The following is a 23,333-nucleotide window of genomic DNA, read 5'->3' as shown; positions in this document are numbered from 1 at the left end:
TCTTCTACACAGGATCATTTCTCCTCTAGCACCTTTCCAATTTTTCTAATGGGGTTTGGACTGCAGCAACTGCTGTTGTAAGAAAAATGTTATGAAAACTCCAAGCCCTCCACTGCTTTTTCCAGCACTATTAGTCTACATCCAGATTTTTCACCATCTTCCCAAAGAAGCTGATTGAATTTATACTACAGAAGAATATCTAAATTTGCTTCATGAAAAATCTAAATGCACATTTGCTTTTCCATTTTCAGTACAGAACCAAGGAAAAACGAGATAACCTGTTTGGGTTTCCCAGTTAACACAGCATGACAAAAATGCAAAATTAAATTCCAGGCATCCTAAAGTCCACTGATCTTTACCATGGCTTTCACCAAATTAAACAGTGACAGAAAACCAGTGCTGAGAAGAGTGACAGCCTCTGGGATAGACGGTGCTGTTCACAACACCACATTCCTACTATCAGTGTTACACAACTGTACCAAGCTGCAAAACCAGACATAGGGGAAAACCCTCTCCAGCACAATTAAGTCCATGAGCTGACATTTGGCATCTCCTTCCTCCCACATTCCCCAAAAACTGGAACTAGGTGCTTAGGCTCCCACACACAGATCGGCTGCGTCTGATCTAAACAATTCCATTTTCTCTTTCAGGGGAAGAATATCACCTGCAATTATACCTTCTTTGGACATTTTTCTGGAAGAACATTCCTTCCTTGCTGCCTGCAGCCTTTCTTTGGTTTGTTTCTAGCCTGTGGGATTTCTACTTGTGTATCTTCCCCATGTCTGGATCTTAACAGATCTTCCCTCACAGAATGTTTGGGCTTTTCATGGCAATTGTGGGCATTACAGCTGTCACAGTGTCATCCTTAAAGCACAGTAAGTTATTTACACAGGGCAGCTGTATATATTTTAAATAGGGAAAATGAACAAAGATTTACCAAAATGAACACTACTATTTACTTCTCAAAAAATGAAAACCAGTAGTGGCTGACAAAACCAGGAAAATATTTTTACCAGGATGCTTTTAAATAAATTACTTCAGCTATATGCCTATGCAAAGAGCTTGCTGTGTCTGCAAGCAGAATAGGCTGAATTTGTGCAATTCGTCAGAAACCACAGAGGGCCTAAATGAAAACACACACTGTAATACAGGAAAAGCAATGACCATTAACTTCTACATGGGAACAAGAGGTATCGGTTAACATAATGAGCACAGGCCCAGAGTTCCCAGGAGCATGAAAAGGAAAAGGACATGCAGTGGGAGATGCAACAATTGAAACTGACAGGCATCTCAGGTCTGTCAATGACTCTTCTCGCAAAACACCTAAGGTTTTGCAGTCTCTATTATGGAAGGCATCCTCTTGAGTGGACAATGGGCAGAATAGCAAATGCCCTAATAATCATTCTTGATCCAATCTTCACAGCTAATTGCCTTATTCAAACTTCTGGTGTTTAAGCCATTACCCATAGTAAACCTGGGCAGCAAAATAATTTAATTAGCTAGAATCTTCTAAAGCTGAGAAACATTAGAAAAAATAAAATAAAACAACAAACAAACAAAAACCCCCAACAACTGCTGAATTCTCTCTTACCCTGCCAGAAAAAATAATGATCAGCTGAAAGTCCTGAACACATTCTTCAAGCACAGAGTCAGGCAGTGGTGCACCGTTCCTCCCAGCCACCCAGCCTGAGCACCTGCCCATGTAGCTGCTTTCTACAAAGACCATCAGCTCTGCTTTGGGAATGGGACTTGGGCATGCAAACTCTAATAAATGTTTAAAAAAACAAAAATAATGTTGGCTAGTGCCTTCAGTGGTGGCAGCTTTCAGTAAGAGGCAGGGAGAGAAAAAACATGCTACATACCCTGTGAACTGCCATCTGATACATCTGCTTTCCTTACTAACAACACTGTTAAAGGCAGAAACAGAAAAACCACCAAGACAGCATTTTTATTTGCATTTTAAACACTTTAAGTAAAAAATGTTTGCTGTCAGCTGAGCTGGAAGAAAATTATTAAATTATTTTTACTATTTCAAAACAGATTAATAGAATATTTAGTTCAGCCTTGCTATTATATAGACCTTGTCTCTTACAAATGAATTTAATTTGGGTTTTTTATTTCCACTGACAGTACAAAAAAATACATAACTCTATATTATGGGGACCTAAGTTTTTCTTTCCATGCTCACCAAACTCTGCTCAGTCGTACCAAAAGGATTCAGATTCCATCTTCCAGCCGTTCCAGCAAGCTTCCTTACATCATGTGTTTGGAAAGGAGATTTTTCAGCAGAGGAAGCAGAGCGCTTCGCCGTGCTGGCCAAGACTCCACGGATCAGTGACCCTCAGCAGCACACAGACCACCACCGTGACATCACACTTTCCACAACACGGATCCCAAAGATGCACATACCAAGAGAATCTGGAGTTTCAATCTTTGTTTATTTGCTCAAAGAAAGTTGGTTTTTCTCCTTCTTCTTGGTAGCTTTTTAGGGTTTGTTTTGCTTTGCTTTTAAAGAGCTATATTACTTTGTAATCTTACTTTTTGAAACTGAGAAAACCAGGTGGACCACCTGAGATGAAACATTTCTCTCACAAGCACTCACCAGCGACAGCAGCAGAAGACAAGCTGATTAATTCACACCATATTATTCAGGGCTTCCATTAACACAGCTAAGGGCTCATCAAGGGAGGAAAATATGAAATTGTTCCATTGCTGTTACTCTGCTGGAACGCCACATTTTAATCACTGTCTGGAGTATAGTTGAGTGACACAAGGGAGAGAAATGCTTAATAGAAGATGAAAATAATACAGACTCAGTGAAGACAAATGTTTGATCCAGGCACACCCAATCCACCCAAAACAAAGATTCATGAGTTAACCAGGTTTTTCAACCTGCTGCCTGGAGAGCCCCAGCCTGGGAGGGGTGCCAGACAGCAGCTGTGTGGGTCTGGTAAAATTTGGCACAGGAAACAAAATGGTCAAATATTAGAGATGCCTAAATTTCAGAGGAGTTCATTTGTAAACTATAGTGACACGCCTTGCCATTTATTTTTTTCATCAACAATAATCTACAATCCACAAAAAGAGCTTTGGCAGCCTGATGAATGGTACAAGCGGAAGGTCACAGAAACAGAGTCCTCAAAGGGGTTACCTGAGTAACGAGTTTTGCCTCCTGTCATTCCAGCTATTGATTTACTTAGTTTATTTAAAAGCAAACAAAAATACAACAAAACAGATTCTCATTCTAGGAGGAAATTGGGGGATTCTTACCTTGTTTACACCTGGAAAACTGTCTCACAATCATATTCTGCTCTGATTAAAACTTTTCTGTAATTTTCAGCCTATGTTTTCTCACAACTAATTTAAACCCATTTATACTCCACTCTGAATATCTTATCTCCTTTTCTAGTGTTTGTCCCACATTTGATACATTTGAGTTCCACACCTGCTCAGCATTCCTGGCAAACAACCCCTTCTCATTGCCTTCAGCAATACAATGGATTTCTCATCTGTACCATAAAGAATACGTTACCTGATACATTCTAGTTTTGCATCAACCTTTCCTTCCTCCATCAGAGTGGCTGCTTATCATCACACTATTTCAACTAGTACATTCTGAGACACTGCAATTTACTCTTGGGCTTCTAGCTCCTACCACAAATTTATTGTTATTGTTCCCCAAAATCATAAGTTCTGTGTTACCAGGCAAACTCTATGTGCTATAACAGGGCAGGTCATGGCACACATTTTGCATACTGGTCCTGTGAATCAGCCCTAAGTGGTCTATTGAACTGCAAGAGAAGGCCTTTAAGAATGGCAGCAGAAGTCAAATAAATGAAGACCTATTTCTGGACTGCAAAAAACCATACTGGATGTATCAAAAGACTTTAGAATATGACTTGAAAAAATCATGTCCACTAATAACAGCGACAGAGAAAAAGCCTCCCTAAGTGAGCCAGGGAATTTCATTACATAAAATTACAAGGAACATCAAAATAAGTTCACTTTTAAAAAGGCTGTTCCCCATAATAACAACAACAACAACATTACCACTGAAAGACAAGCTGCCTACAAAACCAAACTGCATCATTTGCTATCACAGCCTATTTGTAGCAGACAGCACTCAATCTTTTCTCTTGCTAGAAAGTGTAATCACGTATCACCACTGAAACGGTCAAGACTTTTATGATTTCCCTATTATCCAGATTCAACTCACCTGACTGCTCCAGCCAGTGCTGCTTACCAGTGAAAACCAGAAACAAGGACTAGTAATAGTTATTGAGGAGAAATCAAGTATATATGATTTTAAAGAAAAGCTGTATCTCTTCACCTCATTATGACTCAGTTCTCAGTTGGAGAATTGTGAGGACAAACTGATTAATGGTGTTTGCTATTCAGACCCCAGAACTGAATGTTTAATAAAACCAAACAAAACAACCCACTACACAAGTCAGTTAGGGAAGTACTGGTAAAGAATAGGCCAGACTGACACCCAGGCCTAGGAATACACAAAGTGAAACTTACAGGACCAAGTTTTCTGGTGTTCACTACTTTTCATGTAGGTGCCTTTGGGACTCAAGTTCAGCATAATATTTTTATTGCATGAAGGATCCAAGAAAAGGATACATTCAGACTTGTAATGAACATGAAAACCCTAATGAAGCTGCTACCTTGTCAATCAAGTGTAGGCTGAGACAGCCAAAAATAACAGGAAGACTTCTAATAGAGGAAAGAACTTGCATCTAGTATATCAACTTTGAAGCAAAATTGTCAAAAATATTATTATGTGTGTAGAGCGAGCAAACAGCAAACAAAAACTTTAATGAGTTTCCTTTGCTCTCATGAACTTCTGAACAACTTGCAAAAAGTAAGACTGGCAGTCAGATCGTTGTTACTGTGAATGAAAAGTCAGTCTTACCTGCCGCTAAAAACACCGTAAAGAGAGAAAACAATAGAAACTACACTTCCTTAGCCCTTAGAGGTTTTGCATGTATGGGCTCTCCTGCTACTTCTGAATGCAATTCTGCAAGTCTAATTTTGACATCTAATCTTTAAAGTATCAAACCTCATTACCCAAGGAGCAACACAACAAAAAGGGCCAAAACTGCAGGCACAGCAAGCAGCAGTGAGACTCCAGTCAAAGCTAGACAAGGCAGCAAGTCATGAAATGTTTTGCTTTAGAGTGTTTTATGCGCATCTCAGAATTTGTGATCAGCAGTTCTGCTACCCTTAGACATATTTCTTACTGTGCATTTATAATCTTGGCTCTACTCCCTGTCACTTGCACTGCACACAAGCAAGCTGTCTATGCTGTGCCATGTTACCTCGCTTTCACTGAGCATACTTGCTCTTCTGTCTGTGGGCAATTAACTCAATTTGTGACAACTAAGTTTCAGCAACCAGTTTAAACTTCTCATCAGACTTTTGGCATGGGCTGCAAAAAGCCTGCCAGCAAACTATGGCCACAAGAAGCAGTTGTTTTCACCAGGGAAACTCATTCTTCAACGAGATCACTCTCCTGCTGCACCGCAAACACAGCCAACATACAGCAGCTTTTCAGCTACCTCTACTGTGGAGTTCTCTCACCTCTATCACACAGGAGAGGGCATACCCTGTAAGAGGTGCACCAGTGGTATGCATTTACTACAGGAATGACTCCAAAATACACAGTGCAGCAATCTGCTCAAGAACTTAGTATAGGCTTCTTTCAAATAAGAGACCACTTTGTCCTCTGTGCCCAGGCAAGCAGACATGGAATAAAAAGGGCAGAAGCAGCTGCTGCCACTCATACATAGCATCTGACTTAGGAAAACTTGCGTGGTTTTCAGGACTACCTCACATCTTCTCTAAGCCTTTTTTCTGGAAAATAAACAGAAGATCAACACTGCCGCCTGTGAAGACACACTATTTTCTAACTCACAGACACTCTACTTGTTGCTTCCAGGGCCCCTAAGCAGACCTGGCTGGATTGCCAAAAAGACAGACACCCCAATATATGGGCTTGTCATTGATCAGACAATAAAACTGTAAGGTCAGGGTCCCAATTTGCAATGCAGATACTTCCTTGTTGCATGCATACATTTAAAAAATACTGCCAAACTGAGTTATGACAAAAGTGATTCTCCACACGACAGAAACACTCAGTTCAGTTAAACTGATTTTGCTAATTTTGATTTTGTTATGTATTCTCTTCACCCTCTAAATACTAGTCTGTGCATTAATCCCTTGCCAGACCTGTCTCGTTGTGCCATCTACACATCTGTATTTGCCTTGAAGTTTCACCTTGCCTCAAATGAAGTCTTTCTCTTGGGAGTACATAGCCTGTAACAGTGCACTTTATTAGCTTCAAAAAGAGCTTCAAAAAGAAACCTCAGGACTTAAGCACTCATTGATGTTCTGTTGCAACACTTATTTAAACAGGCAATTTGGCTAAGATGGCCTAAACAGACATGGAACAAATCCTATGATTAAGTCTATGACAACAACAAAAACAAAATTCCGTCCCAGATCACAGCAAGAGCTCTGAGCAGCGTTTCTGCCTTACATGGGAGTGTTTTAATTATGCAGCTGGAAATTAAAATTCTATAAACTGCTGGTTTTATTCGAACAGCAGCCCTTTATCACATCTGGGCACTGTTTACTGAAGAGCTTACTGTAAGACCAAGGCAACAAAAGCAGAGAAGAAGCAGAAAACTGAAGCCCAGCACAAGTCACTGACCCAAGAGTGCAGGCACGCCTGTGTCATGACCAGCAGTGAACACGAATTCTCTGGAGCACCACTGCACTGCCTCAGACAGCAAAGAACATTTGTGCACAGCTACTCCGCCAAGCACTAGGTAGACAGACAACAACTATCACACTCTGTATCAAAAATCATAGAAACAAATACAACCTTTAAATTACCTTGCCAGAAAGTTAACACTGACCAAGAAGCAGCCAGAGCCCAGCCTGAACAGGCTCCAGCCTTCCCAGCTCTCAATTCCAATCATTCACAGTCTTTGTGCGAGTTCCCTTGTGAGGTGACCTTTACAAAATTCAGCTCTTTTGAAGACCAGGAAATTCAGTTATGCACAGTATCACTACACAGGACACTCCTTACAACACAACAAAAAAAATTATAGACAAATAACTTCCAGTTAAGTTCAATAAAAGACAGTAATACCTTAATTTTCTGGTGAATATGCCTCAGTGAATCTGCTGTACCCATGTCCATGTTGTCACTGATGCACACAAAATCAAGCTTCATTTTTGTGTCCAGGTTTAGCATCTTCTGGATTTCCTTCCTTGTAATCACAATGACCTCTAGGACAAAGGAGAGTGAGATGAGGCGAAGTAGAAAAAAAAAATCTAAATAATATTTATCACAAATAGGATACACCCACTTTTTTATTTAGAAAGGCTAATGGAACTGTCAAAAGGCTTGAGTAACATAACTGGGTTCTCCACCCAGTCAAGCTCTTTTGGCAACAGTAACTTTTCAAGAAAAGAATTAAACTCTAATGAATGTGAAAACAATCTCCCCTGCTTGGCTGGGTGGAGGTTGTTACTGAAAGGGACGCATGCGTGTGTGGCATGAGCTAGCAAGACAGAACACACACTTCTTGTATCATTAACCAGCAACCTCAAACCATATGTCCTCAAACAGAGCAATGAGACCCCGTGTTCATGTCACCAACACTTTAGAGCTTTGTCTTTTGCTGCCCCAATCCTGTGTAATCCTCTGTGGACAACACCAACCACACTATTACAATACAATGGTTAAACTATTTCTCAGCATCAGCTTGGCAAGAAAGTGGAGTAATATATGAGCAAGAAACTCGTTCCATCTACAAAAGAAAAAGGATAAATGCATATTTGAAGGAAATCAACACTGGCATGAAAGCATATTTTCCAAAATGAAGAATGTGAGAACAGAAGCTCTGCAAAGAAAATACTGAGGAAACAAGATGACAAGAAACCTTTTCCCCCAATCTTAAGAATGGGAAGGAAAAGCAACAACCAAATTTTCCAGTTAAAATATCCCCTCAAAACACCTCAACACTATAACATTGTATTCCACATGGAATTTTAACAGAGAATTGTGGGAAATAATAAATAATAATTATAATAATAGTATAGGCAAGATGAAGACACTTTGGGAATAAATCTGCATCAATCAAGATTCATCTTGAATCTATTAAAAGAAAAGAGAAAGGAACTGTAAACATGGGACTTGCGTGGCATTTTGGTGCCAGAGACATGGCTGCTCTTCCACTCCCATACTGGATGCCAGTGTGAATTCAAAAGAGGCTGAAGAACCTAGAGAAAAGGACTGAAAGCACACCTTGAATAAGGCAAAGAATTAACTGATGAAGAGGCAGCTGGTGTCAAGTGCAAGTTGTAAGCTCACACAGTTCAGCATAAACCTGGTGAGCTGGGCAAAAGCCTCCAAAATATTAGGAGAGATGAAACACTTGCAATTAGGGCGAAAGAGACACAGTGAGTCACCCATGGAACACCTACTTACTTACACAGCAAGTATGAGGAACTAATCCTCCAGGGAGAGAACTCATGCCACTGGATCATTTAATACAGGGGTGTACAGCTTGGTCACAGGCATGAAGCACAGAAGGAGCTGGAAGGCGGCAGTTTGCTTACTGAAGCTGAATGCATTTATTGAATACAACCCTGCATGTCCACATTTTCACTGGAGACAGATAAGCTGAAGCACTACATGTGAGAAAGGAGAAAGATCTCACTGCAGCACTGTCACAGAGTCACAGCATGGTTCAGGATGGAAGGGACCACACTGGGTCATCTAAGCAAACCTCCCTGCTCAAGCAGGGTCATCTCAAATCACATGGCACAGGATTGTGTCCAGATGGCTCTGGGATGTCCCCAGTGAGGGAGATCCCACACCCCCTCTGACAGTCTGTCCCAGTGCTCAGTCACCTGCACATTAAAGAAGTTTTTCCCCATGTTCAGGTCAAACTTCCTGTGCATCAGCTTCTGCCTGTTTCCTCTTGTACCATTGCTTGGCACCACTGAGCAGAGCCTGGTCCATCTGACACCTCCCTTCAGAAACTGGTAAGACATTTTTGAGTTTCCCTCTCAGTTGTCTTGAGGCTGAACAGGCCCAGCTCCCTCAGCATTTCCTCATAAGGGAGATGCTCCAGTCCCTTCATCATCTTTGTTGCCCTCCACTGGACCTGCTCCAGGAGCTCCATGTCCTTCCTATCCTGAGGAGCCCAGGACTGGACACAGCACTCCAGATGTGCCTCACCAGGGCAGTGTAGAGGGGCAGCACCTAGTGCTAGTGGTCAAGAGCATCAAGTGGAAATGGTTATTTCTGAATAAAGAGCCAGACAAAGGACAATACTGATTATACAGAAGATTTTAACTATCTAAATTTCCATTGCAGGATAAAAGTATTGCAAAAAAAAAAAAAACACCACAGGAGAACAGGCAAAGAAGGCAGACAGAATGCAGATTTCAACAAACAACAAATGAAAAACAAATCCAAAGAACGGAAGTTCTTTATGATTTTCTAATGAAACAGAATAAAGGCAAAGTTTGCTCTAAGTTTTGTTCCTTCCCACTGAAATAGTAAGAAGCTAACATGGATAATCATGAGCTGATCTTCACATCTTCACAGAAGATAGAAGCAGTCAGGAAGAAAGCCAGAGACTCAGGACGAAGTACAAAATAATCACAGAGACAAAACAGAGAAGAAGAAACACAAAAGACAAACACAAACAACCCAGATGCTTGAAAGGTGTCAGGAAGGAGCTTTAGAAGAAGCTGGGGGGACGCCACAGAAAGATTTGGTCCAGCACTCAAAAGATGAACAAAAGCCTAACCTCAGAAGACACTGAAGAAGCTCACCAGGTACCAAATAGCACCTTAGTCCCAGTGAAAACAAAGCCCACAGGTGAGCACCACGAGTGTGCCGTTGTCCCCACCCTGCTGTGGCAACACGGACTGAGCGCCTCAGAGCCAGCAACCCTGACCCTGGGCCAGGCTGAAACAACAAACCACCAGGCATCCCCGGGAGATGGCACTTCTCACGGCTGCCATTAATGACTCTGAGAAAGGAACACGGGAGACTCGAGGTTAGTGACCCAGGGAATGACATCAGAGCTGGGAAAGGCCTCGAATCACAGAATCGCTGCAATGTTGGAAAAGATCTTGAAAATCATCAAGTCCAACCAACCAGCACCACCACCACTAAACCACGTCCTCAAGTGTCATATACTCATGGTTTCTGAACACTTCCAGGGATGGTGACACTACCACTTCTCTGGGCAATCCCTTCCAATGCTTTAAAATCCCTTCAGTGAAAAACATTTTTATAATATCCAATCTAAACCTCCCCCGGTGCAACTTGAGACCATTTCCTCTCGTCTTGCCACTTGTCACCTGGGAGAAAAGACCGACACACACCTCTCTACAACCTCCTTTTAGACACCCGCGGCCCTCGGTGAGAAGAGGGGTGCAGGCACAGCGAGCGCAGCCGAGAGGGCACGAAGGGATGTGACACGGGCCGACAGCACAGCTCCAGCGCGGAAGGGACATGTGCTACAGCACCTGCCCCGTCCAACAGGGCACCTGCGACACGGCACTGGAACGGACGGAGCGGCGGCGGTGAGCGGGGACAGCCCGTGGTGAGCAGGGGCAGTGCGCAGTCCCCAGGGTCAGCACGCCCAGAGCCCGCCGGGCCTCACCTTCGAAGCCGGCGCGCTCCAGCAGGTTCAGCGGGTACCAGAGCAGGGGCCGGTTTCCCACCGGGAGCAGCGGCTTCGGGATGCTGGAGGTCAGGTCCGTCATGCGGGAGCCGCCTCCGGCCGCCATCACCACGGCCTGGAACTCCATCGTGTGGCGGAGTGACACAGACAGGCAGGGCCTCACCGGGACAGGCGGGACGAGGCCGGGTCACGGCTCCGCTCCCCGCGACCGCTCCCGGCACTGACAGCGCAGCAATGGCGGCGCGGCCGCGCCGCGCCTGCGCGCGGACAGCCGAGCGCGTCGATCGCAGGCGAGCGCCGATAGAATCGACCCGCCATCCCGTTGGGCTGCCGGCGGCCTCCACCCGGCCAGGACGGCGAGAGGAACACCGAGCGAAGGGACTCCGCGCTGCCGAGCGCCGAGTCATGGATCCCTGCCCGGCGGCGGGGGGCGCTCGGCGGAACAGCGCCCCCAGGCGGCCGCGGGGAGAACTGCGGGGGGTAATGGGGGACACTGGGGGGACACTGGGGGCTCCTTGTGGGGTGTACCGGGGACACTGGGGGCTCTGTGTGTGGGGTGCACTGGGGACAGTGGGGGGACACTGGGGGCTCTGTGTGTGGGGTGCACTGGGGACACTGGGGGCTCTGTGTGTGGGGTGCACTGGGGACAGTGGGGGGACACTGGGAGCTCTGTGTGGGATGTACCGGGGGCACCGGGGGCTCTGTGTGGGGTGTACTGGGGACACTGGGGGCTCTGTGTGTGGGGTGTACCGGGGGCTCTGTGTGGGGTGTACCCGGGACACTGGGGGTCAGTTTGCAGCTGTGCTCCCCACACCATGTCCAGAGAAGGGACAGGACTCACAGCGCTCCCTGCCCCCACGCTCTCCACCCCGCAGGAGCCTGTGCGGGCAGCACCCAGCGTCCAGCGCCGTGCTGACCCTTCCAGCTGCAGAGCCAGACCCAGAGAAGCACAGACACAAACAGGGGCAGGACAGCAGGATCTGGGCCTGCAGTTTTATTGAATCCAGAGTCCCTGAGGCTCCCACGGCGCGGGCACACGGGGGTCTCATTCATCCGTGGGGTTCTTGTCGGTGTCGATGGACACGCAGTTGTACACGGCGTAGCGCAGCATCTCCTCGCAGATCTTGGCCCTGGCAGGGGGAATGCCAGGTCACAGCCATGATGGCCACAGAAAACCTCAGGCTTCCCTCCCCACGCCTGCCTGGACATGCCCCAGGGGAAGGCCTGGGGAGTCTTGATGGGAACCCCAGCACCAGCTCCAGGGAGTGGGGAGCATCCCTATCCCCAGCTCAACTCACGTGGAATAGTTGGGCAAGTAGAAGCTGCAGGCGCATGTGGAGGACTGTGGCATCACGTCCCACGCATCCGAGCTTGGGAGAAAGGAGAGTCAGACCCCAGCACAGCAACCTGACATCATGTGGGGACCCCAGCATGGCACAGGGACCCCAGCCAGGACGGACTCACTTCGACCTTTCCGGGTAGACATTGATCTGAACTGGGAGGCGGCTCCGGCCGGTGGCAAACTTGAGGAAATGGCTGAGATCCTCTGAGGGGAAGGACAGAGCACAGCTCTCAGGGACAGGGCTGTCCCAGCAAGATCTGCCTTGCAGAATCAGCCCAGGAGCATGGGGCAAAGCTAAGGATCCTTTCGGAACGCCAGGAAGGGCTGGCTGGGATGGCCCCAGCCGCTTCCCAGGGAAGCACCTGGTGAGCACCCCTGGGGCACAGGGCAGGGGGTGCCCCCTACCCTACCCTGTCCCACTGCACATGAAGAGCGTGTAAAGGCTTGGGGTCACTCACCACTGGTGAAGTTGTTGAGTGCCTCCAAGAAATACTTGATACGGGTATCATCAGGGGGGAAGTCATCAAATTTGACTGCAACAAAGAATGTGCAATGAATAAATTAGAAACTGCCAGCAAAGAAAAGGAAAGGAGGAGACTCTCTGCTTCTCAGTGAGCCTATGAGAGCCCGTGGCACCCCTGAGTGGGACCAGCACCTTGTGTCATGGTGGGTAGAGAAACAGAGGTCCTAGTTTGCAGAGTGGCCACTCAACTCTGCCCATAGCAGCTAAGGACCAGATGGACCAGAGTGCGGTTTGCTGCTAAACCTGAAGCATCCAGGGACCCTCTACCTAATCCTCCCCCAGGCTCTCAGGCACCCCATGACCAGGATGCATGTGCAGGACAAGCATTATCAAGGGGATCCCCTGCCCTTGTGGAGGGCAGGGAGCAGCTCTGGGCTGGCCCTGTGACTTACTGAACTTCTGCAGCTCAGCCACTGTGATCTCCGAGTCCCCACAGATCCTCTTCTCCATCTGCTGCCAGGTGAGCAGGTCCAGCACGGGCTGGGGCACCACACGGAGCAGCCCAGCACGTATGGCTGCAATCTGTGCGGACACAGGATGGGTTCCATGTCACCACAGTGGGTCTGAGCCCCAGGCAAGCCACCTAGGGCTCTGGGGACAGCAAACACAGGACCCCAGAAGGGATTCACCAGGGCACACAGACATCCTGGGCATGGGATGCACAAAGAAACCACCCAGCTGGAGCTGGCAACCACCAGTCCTGCAAGTACCAGGACATCTTGCCACAGGAGCAGGGTCCCCTTGCAGCCCTGTCAGCCCTGGGGGACAGTGTCACCTGCTCCTTGCTCTCCTCCAGCCGAGCCTTTTGCAGCAGGCGGATGAACTCCCTGCGGTCCTCGTAGCGCACAGCGGTGTTGCTGCCGTTGGGGATCAGCTCCACCATGCGCTGGTCGCTCAGCACTGTGGTGTAGGTCAGCTCTCTGCCAAACATGAACTCAAAGCCTTCCTTGTCCACCCTCTCCAGCACCTCCAGCAGCTTCACCTGCAATCCAAATGAGCAATAGCCACCACAGTGGAGCCAGAGCAGCCATGAGAGAGCACAGCGCTGCTCTGCCAGCACCCGGCCCTGCTCACCAACTCTGAGTCCACAGTGGCAAAGTCCTTGCTCCAGCTGACCTCCTCCCCTGCCAGCTGCTTCCACACCAGTGCTGGCAAAGACAGGATCTGCCAAAAGGAGTGGACACAAGCATTCTCCTGTCTCTTCACTCATGGGCAGCCCCTCTGCCCAAGATAGTCTGGCCCCTGCCAAGCCCCCTCACTGGCCAGGAAGGCTCTGCTGTGCTCACCAGAAACTCCTTGCTCCTCAGGGCTGCTCCCATCAGCTGTCCGATCCACTCATACTTGGGGAAGTCCTTGCAGGAGGGGTTGGGGACATACCTGTCCCTGGTGTCACTGCTGCTGTTAGCCTGTGTGAGAGACTCTTAGGACACAGAGATGTGACAAGCCCAGCATGGTCTCTCCTGCAGCCTCCCCCACATTCACCCCTCCACCTGCCCCTCGTGCCCTTTACGCCCCTCCAGGAGATCTCCACCACCCAGGCACAAGCACAGCTGCCCCAGCCAATGGCCCTGCAAGCATTAAGGTAGGGCTAACACCCCAAGCTCTGCTGACTGACTCCCCTGGCCTGGACAGGCAGACTGTGGGATGCCAAACCTGATTGGAGGTGCGCACAAAGAACGGCAGGGGCACCGGCACATCGCTGGAGCTGGGACACAGCTCCTCTGACACATCTGTCAGGCTGTCCCGAAAGCCACCACCTGCAGGGCGGGCAGAGGATGCTCAGTGCCTGACACACCAGGGCCAGACACTGAGCCACAGTATCTGGCCAAGCTGCTCCCCTCCCTGGGGCAGCAGCAGCAGCACTGGTGGGGTAGGGGACATACAGGAATGATCTCATGTTTGCAGAGCAGGGGGCTGCCGCTCCCAGAGCAGCTGGGACAGCGTAGACACCCACTGAGCTGCACCCCAACACACGAGACACCAGGGGAGAGCTCTCACCACTGTCAATGATGCCCTCAGTGACGAAATCGCACTCCCACCACTGGCTGTAGGTCAGGGGCCACCTGTGGGGAAGCAACAGCCACATGCACATCCCTCCTCTGAGCATACCAGCAGCACCTGGAATCCCCTTGCACCCTGCTCTACGGAAGTGACACCCCACAAATATGACACTGAAAACCTACCTGTAGTCCAGGGGCTGATTGTTCTTGGAAGAGCTGAGGCCTTCATACAGCTGGAGAGTAGCAGAGCAGAAAGGGGATGAGATGGAGGCAAGACACCTGCTGAAGTGACAGGTACCTGGCACAGGGCATGGTGAGGCCATACCTGGGTGAAGACGGCGTTCCTGCAGCTGGGGTCCAGCGCGGGGTTGGCACGGTGCTCCCGGGCCAGGAGCCGGTTGATGTAGAGCTTTGGCAGGCTGTCAGGAGCAGAGCTCTCTGAGGACTGCAGACAGTGGGCAATGAGGGCTTCACTCTGCTTGGACAGCAGCAGGAATGGCTTCATGCTCTAGCAAGGCACAAGCAGGGATGGTTAGAGGTCTGATCCTGCCACCACCTGCTGTCTTTTCCACTCCTCAAGTCAGCCCTGGTGTCACAGGGGATGCTCCTCCATCCCTCAGGCACTGCCAAACATGGCAGCTCTCAGCCCTAAGCTGGTCTGTCCCCGCTGGATAAAGAGGAAACACTACAGCCCCCAGAAAACCTGAACTTGTGAGGAGATGCCCCTACTGGCACCATCCCAGGGAAGCCTGGCACATGCTAACCCTGAGTGCATTGAAGGTGCCGATGCTGTCCTCAGAGAGGGGGATCAGGTAACACAGGACACCTTCCAGGAGCTGGACAAACCTGGAGACAGGAGAGAAGCAGTGTGAGGCTGCAGGAGAGCAACATCTCACCACAACCCCGGGCACTGTGCTCCCTGCACATGGGTCCCTCCAGCCCATTGAAAGACATCAGACGCCAGGGGAGCACCCACCCTCTGTCCAAGCACTTGATTTCGTTTCCCCAAAAAAAATGCTGCAAACAAGAGCAGCCCAGCCCATGCTGCTGCACTGCAGAGGGTCTCTGTGGGGCCAGTGTTGACCCCAGCCTGGGGCTGCCCTACAGGCCAAGGCACTTTGCTTTTTGGGACTGAGATCACTGTAGGAATTGTGGCATCCCTGTGCCGTACCTCTGGATGAGCACAGCTCTCCGGTACAGCACGTCGGCATCCACTCCTTCCAGGAGAGGGTAGCGAACCAGCCGGGCGGGCTGGAACACGCCAGCATTCAGGATCAGGTCCCACTCCCAGAAGGACACGATCTTAATCCCCTGCAGACGGACATTGTACCCTCGGACTGCCAACAAAGAACAGCGAGGCTGCGTGTGCTGCAGCCAGCGTGGCCGGGATGCCCCCAGCACCTGCAGCATCTCATATGAAGCTCATTCCTCAACCTTCCCGCCAGTGGATCCCAAAAAGCAGCAAGTGGGGTAGGAAGAGCCACAGGGTCAGGACTAGCTGAGGGTTTAGGGCCAGGCTGGGCTGGCAGGCACAGTCTGGGTGCACAGGCTCACCCCGGCACTCCAGGAAGCGGATCTCCAGCACGGGCATGTGGGTTTTCATGTCGCGGAGGATGCAGATGTTCTGGTAGCTGTTCCTGCACACAGCATGGAGGGAGATGGCAGAGCCATGAGGCACAGACAATGGTGAGGTGGCCAGCGAGGCACAGGCCACTCTGGCTCCCCAGCCAAGGATGTGCTTCTACCCATGCAAAAGCCCCCCCACCTCACCAGGGCTGTGGCAGGAGGTGCCCAAGCAGAGAAGAGGCTGTCAGAGGCACAGAGACGTTCTGGAGGAGGTGGAAGCCACATCCAAAAAGCCAGAAAAGAGCACAAATTCAAAGCAGTACAGAAAGACAAGACAGCTGAGAGCATGTCACTGTTCTTGGGGGTCCCAGCACATCTCACAAGGGCAGAACCATCCTTCAAGCAGAGTTGGTCATGCAAGGGTGGTGTGGTTTTGAAAGAAACAGGGACTTGTGTAAATGAGCAATTTACTAAGTGTATTTTCAATGCCTTGTCAAGGTCCCACCAAAGTCCTGTGAGCCCATGGGGAAAAAACACTACAAGCATTCAGATGCAGTGAACATCTTGAGAAGGCTGTTCAGGGCCTGGGTGAAGATGGAGAGGTGAAGCACCCCAGGACTTCTTGGCTACAGCATGGCAGAGATGCTCGGGAAGGTGGCAGCAGTGGTGTGTGCTCCAGAAGTGAGGAGGAAGAGGAAGAAAGACCACCAAAGTCACCAGGCAGAAGGAAGCACACTGCAGACCAGCTGCTGCAGCATGGGTGATGAGCAGGAGAGGAGATTAAGGCACTTGACTGGCACATGGAAGCAAGGGACCACCACACTTGTGGGAGCAGACATAGCCTGCACCCAGAGAGTTCAAACCCTTGGAGAGCCACTGTCACTGGCAAGTCACTCAGAACCAACCCCAGCCCCACCCTTAATATCTGCTCAGGGTGCAGAGACAGCTCAGGAGTGTGGCACAAGCTGGGCACAGGCTGCTCCTCACTCATTACTCACTGCTTAACTAGGACTGTTCTCAGGTGCTGCAGCCTGCTTAGTGTTCCCCCATACACAGCCACTCGCCTGGGCACATGGGAGTTGGACTGCACATCCAGTATCAGCCACAGCCTCCTGGGGGTGAGAAGAGCAAGAAACAGCATTGTCCTCCCCTCATGAGCTGCCTGGGCCCAGAGGTATTCCCAGAGTTGTCCCAGGCCTGGGGCGAGGCTGTATCTTCCTGGGGTGCCTTTGGCAGCAGCTGTCCCCCACCTCAACCGCATGCCCCCAGGTGCAGCAGGGGGAAAGGGTTGAAGAGGAACATGGTGCTTTGCCCTGAACCCTGCCCTTCCCTGGCACAGCTGTTGGCATGGAGGGACACCCCGAGGTCTCACTTGACAATGGCTCCTTTCTTCATGTTGAGCCGCACCCAGTGCTGCCCTGGGGGCCCGTTGCTCTCCCAGAAGGTGTATGTCAGGTTGTCTGTCAGATGGGCTGCAGCACAATCCTCCTGCAAGTGAGCAGAGGGAGGGAGATGAGCATCCTTGGACACACCATGGCCTCCTCTTAGATATGTTCTGTGGGTCCAAAGGAGGACAGGAACAGGCCAGCCGCTCGGTTTGCTAGGCTGTGGGTGGATGGTGGCTCCCTGACATAGCAAACTGGGCATGGCTGTGGATCCCCAGTGCCCCAGAGACACAGTGGGGTTTTAACCCCAACACCCAGCTCCCGACAGCTTTGCTAGAGCAGCAAAACCCCCCACCATGCCCTGTCCCTCGCAGAGGGGACAGCCACAGCTGACCACTCCACCCCACATCTGTGCTGATGCTCACATGTCTTGTGCTGATTTGAGGCTGCAGAGGAGCCCCACTACGCACCGCGTGTGAGGAGACCTCGATGCTGTTGATGTGTTCTTTGATGCAGTCCACACTCTGCAGCTTCTTCTCACTGTGATCGTACAGGAAGCGCCCCAGCTCCATGTCGTGCTCATAGGTCCAGCCTGGGGGCACAGACCTGCAGGGAGGCTCTGTGTTAACAGGATGAGGAGACCAGGCTGCACCCCAAACCTGCCCACCAGCAGTGTGCAGGAGCCCCAGCCCCAGCTAAGACTGGCTGCAGTGTCTCATGGCCACCAAAGTGACATGGTGCCAGGCCACTGTGCTGCAGCAGACAGATGGCATGGCTGTAGCTCATCACCAGCACACCAGGTATTAATGGCCACTCCAACCCAGTGGAATAGCAGCACACTGTCACTCCAATGGTCTGTGGAGCAAAGGCCATCTTTGCTTGAGCAGTGCCGTTGTACCAATGTAAAAGGCATCTTGTGGCACTCATCCTCCTGCCTCCAGACCCTGAAGCCAGTCTTGGCCCTGCAGGCATATCCAGGCCCTGTCCAGCAGCCCCTCAGGATGCTGCAATCCTGCTCTAGGAGACGCATTCATACCGAAACTTCTGCACGGCAGCCTCATCCTGCTCTATGAGCCTGGGCATCTCTCCAAGGCGTATGGAGTACGTCAGGTCCACCACTTGTTCCCAGCTGGAGCAGCAGAGGCGGAGAAGTCACACAATGGAAAAGATGTGTCAGTGCTCAGTGTGTCCATTACTGCCTTAGCCTGAAGTGTAGTCAGCAGTAGTGGGGCACTGCGGGAGGGGGGGGGGCACCCAGGAACAGCTGTGGGAAGGATGAGTGTCCCTGTACCCGAGTACAGGCTGGGACAGAGCAGGGGAATCCCGCCCTGCACGTGACCTTCCATCAGGAAAATAAAATTTGAGCTCTCTAATCGCTGCACAACCTCTGTGTCATTTGGGCTCAGCCCAAATTCAAACGACTCAGAACGCCCCTGGTATCATCTTTATTCTGTGCAGGCGCTGCCACAAGCAAACAGGATTAATCTACGAGGGAGCACCCACCTGCCCGCCGGTACTCGGTGGGGATGGGTCCCCCCTGCGCTGGAGGGAGTGAGTGGGCTATGCTGGGCGTGTCCAAGGGATTTGGGATGGTTGGGTTGCAAGTCCTCTGTGGGGACCGGTCACACGCGTTTCGAGCGCCCAGAGCCCAGTTCCTGCCCGGGGCCATACCTGACAGCAGGTCTGTAATCAACCCCCAGCGTTTGGTGCTGACACTGGATCTTCTCCACGGAGTCAACCGGGACTAATTTATCTCCTCCCTCTCCGAACCTCTGCGCCAGGACCCAGCCCTCCGCCAAGCCACGGGTGCCCGCGTACTCCTCCAGCTGCTCCTGAAGGCACATCCCGTCCTGTCACCGCTGTCGGGACCCGGCCTGCCCGGGTGGTTCCCGGTGCCGCCCCGCGTTACCTTGCTGAGCTTGACCCAGAGCCCGGCGCTGTTGCAGTACTCCTCGCCGGTGGCGCGCAGGCAGCCGCCCTTCCGCACCTCGATCGTGGCGGCGCTGCCGCCCCGCGCCGGCCCCGGGCTGTCCCACACGCTGAGCAGGCTGCGGGCGGCGGCGGCCGCGGGGGCCGAGGGGTCCTTGCAGATCTTGTACTGCACCTCCCGCGGCACGTAGCAGAGCGCGGCGGGCAGCGCCCGGGCGCGGCGGAAGCACTCGCTGCACTGCAGCAGGAACCGCAGCCGGCCCAGCACCTGGTGCGGCGCCTCCCCGCCCGCCTTCATCGCGCTCCGGGCACCGGCTCCGCGCCGCTGCGCTGCGCCCCGGGCTATCCCGACTGTTCCCCGACCGTGCCCGCTCTGGAGTGCCCGCCGAGCCGGGGCGCCTCCGGCGCGGCCGCCGTGCCCGCCTCCCTCCGGGCCGCCCCGCCTCGGGCAGCGCTCACTTCCCAGCTGCCGCCTCCACGCCAGGCAGGCGCCGCTCCGCCCGTGCCCCGGGCACGCCCCGGCGCTTCTTCATCACTCTCGGGCCGCAGGCGCTCCGGTCTCCAGTTCCGGGCCCCCTTTGCCAAAATGTGACTCTGTTACGCCCACTTCAGTATGTGCTCTCTCCCGGCCTCCAACATCTCTGTCATTGCCTGCATTCCGACAAGCAGAGAGGGAGTCCTGTGGCATCAGGGCACAGGGCTACATCTCCAGCCTGGATAGGGAAAAGAGGTTAGTGGGAATTCTGGTATGAGAGAGCCAGCTTCTGGCTGTTATATCCCTGCCCTGGGCAGGCCTGCAGCAGGTGGAGATGCTCCAAGCACTGCTGGGGAGGAGGACAGGCAGGGAACAGCTTTATCCCAGGTGGCAGAGGCATCCTGGCAGCAGGAGTGAGGCCATTACACCCAAAAGCACCAAACCCCACCTACCCCACCCTGCCCTGAACATGGAGTGTGCCACCCCATGTCATGCCTGCTTGTTGCATTCCACAGCAAGGCATGGCAGAGAGCAACTCAGCTCCACCCCATGCTACCTTACTTTCTTCAGGTTGGGCACAAAGGGCTGAGTTGAAGGATCATGAAACAAGCAGATGGCAGAGCTCAAAGGTCCCCTGGTGCCCGCCTGCTCTCCTGGCAGATCAGAGTCCAGCTCTATCCCTGCCTGCAAAGACACAGTACAGAGAGATCCAACAGCTGTTCATCCCTGCAGTGTTAGCTATTGAACACGAATGACTGTGCCTCACCGCAGCAATGGCCACCTCCCTTGCCGTGAACCACGATGCGGAAGAAATGTAGACTTCAGCCTTGCTCTTACCTGCAGTAACCATAGCCAGGAGGGTCCTGGGCCCTCCTGCAGCCAGTCACCCTGTACCACTGGTTTGCAGAGCTGCTGTAAACGGTTAAGCCAGTTAGTACTCTGAGTCACCTATGTGACGCTACTTTGTGTGCAAGACATGGCAGGGCTGATTTCTGCCTCACCTCCAGCTGCCTCTCACAACACCAGTCTTCATTGCTGCTCAGAATCACAGAATCATTTAGGCTGGAAAAGACCTCTAAGTTCATAGACTCCAACTGTTAACCCAGCACTGCCATTTTTATGACTAAACCATGTCCCCAAGTGTCACATCCACTATTTAACCCAACAGAAGGACACAGGAGCTCCAGGCAGACCTGAGAAATCATCAGGAAGGCCAGGAGCAGTTAGTTCATTCATTTTATTCTAGATCCTACACGAGGCAGGGACAGACAGAACCTGTCAAACTACTAAGAGTTTGTCATACTCCAGGGTAGTAGTAGCATAACAAGAACAGCTAACTACATGTGCGTTATTGATCACCTGACACTATTCTATCACAATCCAGCAAGTTGAAGGCAGGAGAGAGCGAGTGGTTACATGGAACCATGATGACATCACTCCCTCCCCCAGCTCACCCCTACCCACCCTGTAGAGCTGCAGCTCTGGCACATGGAGATGCTCCTCAGCAGCACAGAGACACCAGCACCTTCCTTAGGATGGCACTGGCTTGAAAATCAATCTCCACTGATTTGAGACTGGTTGTTGGGGCGAGGACACACAGATGCTGCTTCCTGATAATCAGGACTCTCTTGCCCCAGGCCACATGCAGCAGGACTCCAGGGCAGGGGCAATTGATTTGTCCCTTGTGAAACACAACAGGAGACAGTTCCTACCCACAGCTTTAGAGAGCAGAGAAGAAACGGGACCCAGCACTGATCTAACACCTATTTTGGGCCCCGAGATTGGCCAGAGTTGAGCCAGGCTGACCTTTTCCACAATTTGCTGGGCTGTCACAGCAGACATTCAGTTTGTGATTGGCTTTAAAACGCTGCAGATGAGAGGATCACGCAGAGGACATCCAGGCCACTCCCAGCCCCTTCTTCCCAGCTTACCTTTGCACAGCAAATTTAACAGCACAATCAGTGGGTTATCTTGGCATTGTTCCACAGCTGCCATGATTTTCCAGACCCTCTGACCATGTACCAAACAATCTCACTGCTGCAATGGGCTCCTCTCCCTACTAGAGGGGCTTTCATTGGTCTCTCCACCCCAGTACACCACCACAGCAGCAACTGCTGCAATTCTCCAACATGCATATGGTGATAACACAAAATAGACGGTAAAACAATAGTTTATATGGTAAAAAACTTTTTCTCAGTATGCTTGTAGGAGTTAAATCCAGAGCATCCTGGGTGATTCCCTTTCTGCTAGGGCCAGAGTCCTGCTACTACAAGTATCTTTTGAACAGAAATCCCTGACACCAGCTACAGCCTTTCCCCAGAGTCCAGCAAGCCCTTGGGCAGCACTCAGTGGCAGGAAAGAAGAGGTCTCAGATGCTAAAAGACTTTGTTGGAAGGAAGAGTAGAGAAATGCAGGAAATGTGGGAAAAAGCTAGTTGATAACTCCATAGTCATCAAGTGCTTCAGGTTATGGAGGGCCTAGATCTAAAGCCAGTAGGTTGAGACTGGAAGGTTGATCACAGTGCCCAGGGCTGTACAAGAAGTGTTAAGCATCTCCAAAGACAGAGGTGCCACAATTCTTCTAGGGAAGGATCCCACCACTTCAGCTAGGTTCTGCTCTCTGTGTCGCCTTGCACAGCAGCTCTCTCCTCATCATGGAAGGCTGGGGCTGTGTATGCGGATAATGAGAGGGAACAGAGCTGTCTAAACACATCTCAGTGAGAAACCTGAAGTGTTCTGGGTATACCTCTGTAATTGCCTCAGTTACTCTCCTTCAGCTGCAGTTGCTTCCAAGGGTAGGGAGCCAGAGGTGCTTGTTCCCCTAAAACTGATCACCCCAAGCAGCTCTAGCTCCTAACCTGCAGGAGCTCTGGCTCCTAACCTGCCCATTCCAGCAGGTGACATCAGCTCACCCTCCACCAAAGACTAGTGCCATCTTATCCATCACAGCCTGAACTACTTACTAACTAACACCTGCCCAGCAATAAAAAGAGGAGTCTATTTTATTGCTGCTTCTAATTCTGCTCAGTTAATAATGTGGCCTCCTGCTAATGTCCGGTAGAGGTAAGAGGACAAGGCTGGAAAAAGCAGTATCAGTTCCATCCCAATGTCAGTCCCTTTTCAGATAGCTTATTTCAAATCCCAGCTCACTGCTGCAGGCTTCTTCCTCAACACTCCTGACTGAGGGCAAGCCAGCAGATCAAAGTCCTTTCACCAGCTTACTCATGCCCATTTAAAAGACACCCTAGGAAGTGACTCAGCCACCAGCACTGGTTCCACTCCTGTTCCCATTCACACTGCTGGTTGAAATCAGCCACAAAGCCACAGAGATCAATTCTGGAACAGCTCTAGGTTTACAGAAGACCTCCTCCAGCACACAGGACTTCACAC

General features: G+C 50.8%; 2 protein-coding genes across 2 annotated transcripts in view; both read right to left on the bottom strand.

The window, feature by feature from the left end:
* EIF2B3 (eukaryotic translation initiation factor 2B subunit gamma) overlaps positions 1-10,982 on the bottom strand; it is a 96,742-nt gene extending 85,760 nt beyond the window's left edge. The window contains exons 1-2 of the mRNA XM_030953434.1: positions 10,704-10,982; positions 7,163-7,302 (exon numbers count right to left, since the gene is read on the bottom strand). Of these exons, the coding sequence (XP_030809294.1) occupies positions 7,163-7,302; positions 10,704-10,851 (288 nt within the window). The 5' untranslated portion in view covers positions 10,852-10,982. The remainder of the gene's footprint in view (positions 1-7,162; positions 7,303-10,703) is intronic.
* Positions 10,983-11,694: 712 nt separating this feature from the next.
* Positions 11,695-20,039, bottom strand: LOC115906432 (E3 ubiquitin-protein ligase HECTD3-like). Its single transcript, XM_030953591.1, has 21 exons — positions 19,450-20,039; positions 19,212-19,372; positions 18,577-18,669; positions 18,011-18,146; positions 17,528-17,643; positions 17,154-17,267; positions 16,144-16,226; positions 15,761-15,926; positions 15,354-15,435; positions 14,915-15,097; positions 14,773-14,822; positions 14,588-14,652; positions 14,243-14,346; positions 13,876-13,995; positions 13,664-13,753; positions 13,365-13,571; positions 12,982-13,111; positions 12,525-12,599; positions 12,189-12,270; positions 12,023-12,094; positions 11,695-11,854 (listed from the first exon to the last, which is right to left on the bottom strand). The coding sequence occupies exons 1-21, from the start codon at positions 19,765-19,767 to the stop codon at positions 11,770-11,772; spliced, it is 2,532 nt and encodes an 843-aa protein (XP_030809451.1). The 5' UTR covers positions 19,768-20,039; the 3' UTR covers positions 11,695-11,769.
* Positions 20,040-23,333: the final 3,294 nt, after the last annotated feature.

This window comes from Camarhynchus parvulus, chromosome 8, assembly GCF_901933205.1.
Source record: "Camarhynchus parvulus chromosome 8, STF_HiC, whole genome shotgun sequence".
NCBI classification, from domain to species: domain Eukaryota; kingdom Metazoa; phylum Chordata; class Aves; order Passeriformes; family Thraupidae; genus Camarhynchus; species Camarhynchus parvulus.
Note: the sequence above shows the minus strand (reverse complement) of the source record. Positions and strands in the feature narration are given on the sequence as shown.